General features: G+C 49.7%; 1 protein-coding gene across 1 annotated transcript in view; it reads left to right on the forward strand.

Annotated features, from left to right (window-relative positions):
- The window catches only part of arg1 (arginase 1), a 9,091-nt gene that overhangs the window by 5,883 nt on the left and 1,686 nt on the right, over window positions 1–1,522 (forward strand). The window contains exons 4-6 of the mRNA XM_008299114.1: window positions 87–246; window positions 334–428; window positions 1,100–1,204. Coding sequence (XP_008297336.1) covers window positions 87–246; window positions 334–428; window positions 1,100–1,204 — 360 coding nt within the window. The remainder of the gene's footprint in view (window positions 1–86; window positions 247–333; window positions 429–1,099; window positions 1,205–1,522) is intronic.

A 1,522-nucleotide genomic window follows, 5' to 3' on the forward strand; every position in this document is an offset into this window, starting at 1 on the left:
ACTAGTTCTACTACATGTCCTGTAAAGTCCATACACAGAAGAACCACAAAGCTCAAAGCTCCTCGTTCTCTCCGTCGTCTCTCCAGTTTGGCGATCGGTTCCATCCACGGTCACGCTGCCGCCGTCGGCCAGCTGAGCGTCGTCTGGGTCGACGCCCACGCCGACATCAACACGCCGCTCACCACGTACACAGGGAACTTCCACGGCCAGCCGATGTCCTTCCTCCTCCATGAGCTGCAGTCCAAGGTGAGCTCGGCCGCCGATCGCCAATCGATCAGCGATCAATCAGTGTTTAACAGCGGAGGATTAATAACTTGTCCTCCACCTCACCAGGTTCCGGTTTTACCAAACTTCTCCTGGGTGAAGCCTTGTGTGTCCGCCAAAGACCTCGTCTACATCGGCCTGAGAGACGTGGACCCAGCAGAGCAGTCAGTACCGAGGCCAGATCCACTAGAGTCCAGATCCACAAAAAGAGTCCAAAACCAAAAACCATTCTGCCTCAGTCTAGATCCACTACAGAGTCCAGATCCACTACAGAGTTCAGATCCACAACCAGAGTCAACATTTGCTTCCTGATTCCGGATCCTCTACCTAAGTCCACATCCACTTAGATTCTGTCTCAGTAAAGTTCCTTTAATGGAATCTAATTAATTAGATTCTGCCTGAATCCAGATCTGCTGAGATTCGTCCAGGTCTACTTAGACTCTACCAAGGCCAGACCTGCTTCCCAAGTGCAAATCCACAACTGGAGTTCAGATTCACTTAGAATCTGGACTACTCAGTCCACATCCACTACCAGAGTCCAGAGCGACTTAGATTCTACCTGAGTAAAGATCTGCTGAGGTTCTTCTCAAGTCCAAATCCACTTAGATTCTTCTCGGGCCCGGATTCACAACATGAGTCCACGATCAAAGTCTACATCCCATTAGCTTGTACCCAAGTCCAGGTGCACTTTGGTTCTACCCAAGTTAAGCTGGTAATGAGGTTCTCAGGTTCTCGCTGTTCCTGTGTGGAGCAGCTCTGGAGGGAGGGACCGAACCTGGAACGTCTGAATCATGTTGGATTTGTTTTGTTGTTCATGAGTTGTTTCCGTGCTCAGCTACATCCTGAAGATGCTGGGCGTGAAGGTGTTCTCCATATCGGAGGTGGATCGGCTCGGCATTGCGAGAGTCATGGAGGAAACATGTGACTACCTCACTGCCAGGTAACCTCCAACACCTGGTAACACCTGGTAACACCTGGTAACACCTGGCTATGCTGCTGGTAACTGTGGTTGATACGATACAGACGTCAGTTTGGTTCCATGAGACACTCGTTCACGTGAAGACAACATACATCCACACGGCAACGACAACAGTCCATTTATTGAATATCCAGTAAATTCTAAAGGGGCATCAGGACTGTATAGGAAGTACCTGGTAGGTGGTGTCCCTGTTTACAGAAGGACCCAGTTTAACTATGTAAGGCCTCCTTCAGACCACCTACATGTAATACAGTAATGGCATCCCTCCCCAGGCAGTTT

The sequence above is a fragment of the Stegastes partitus genome, unplaced genomic scaffold, assembly GCF_000690725.1.
Source record: "Stegastes partitus isolate 25-593 unplaced genomic scaffold, Stegastes_partitus-1.0.2 Scaffold1381, whole genome shotgun sequence".
NCBI lineage: Eukaryota > Metazoa > Chordata > Actinopteri > Pomacentridae > Stegastes > Stegastes partitus.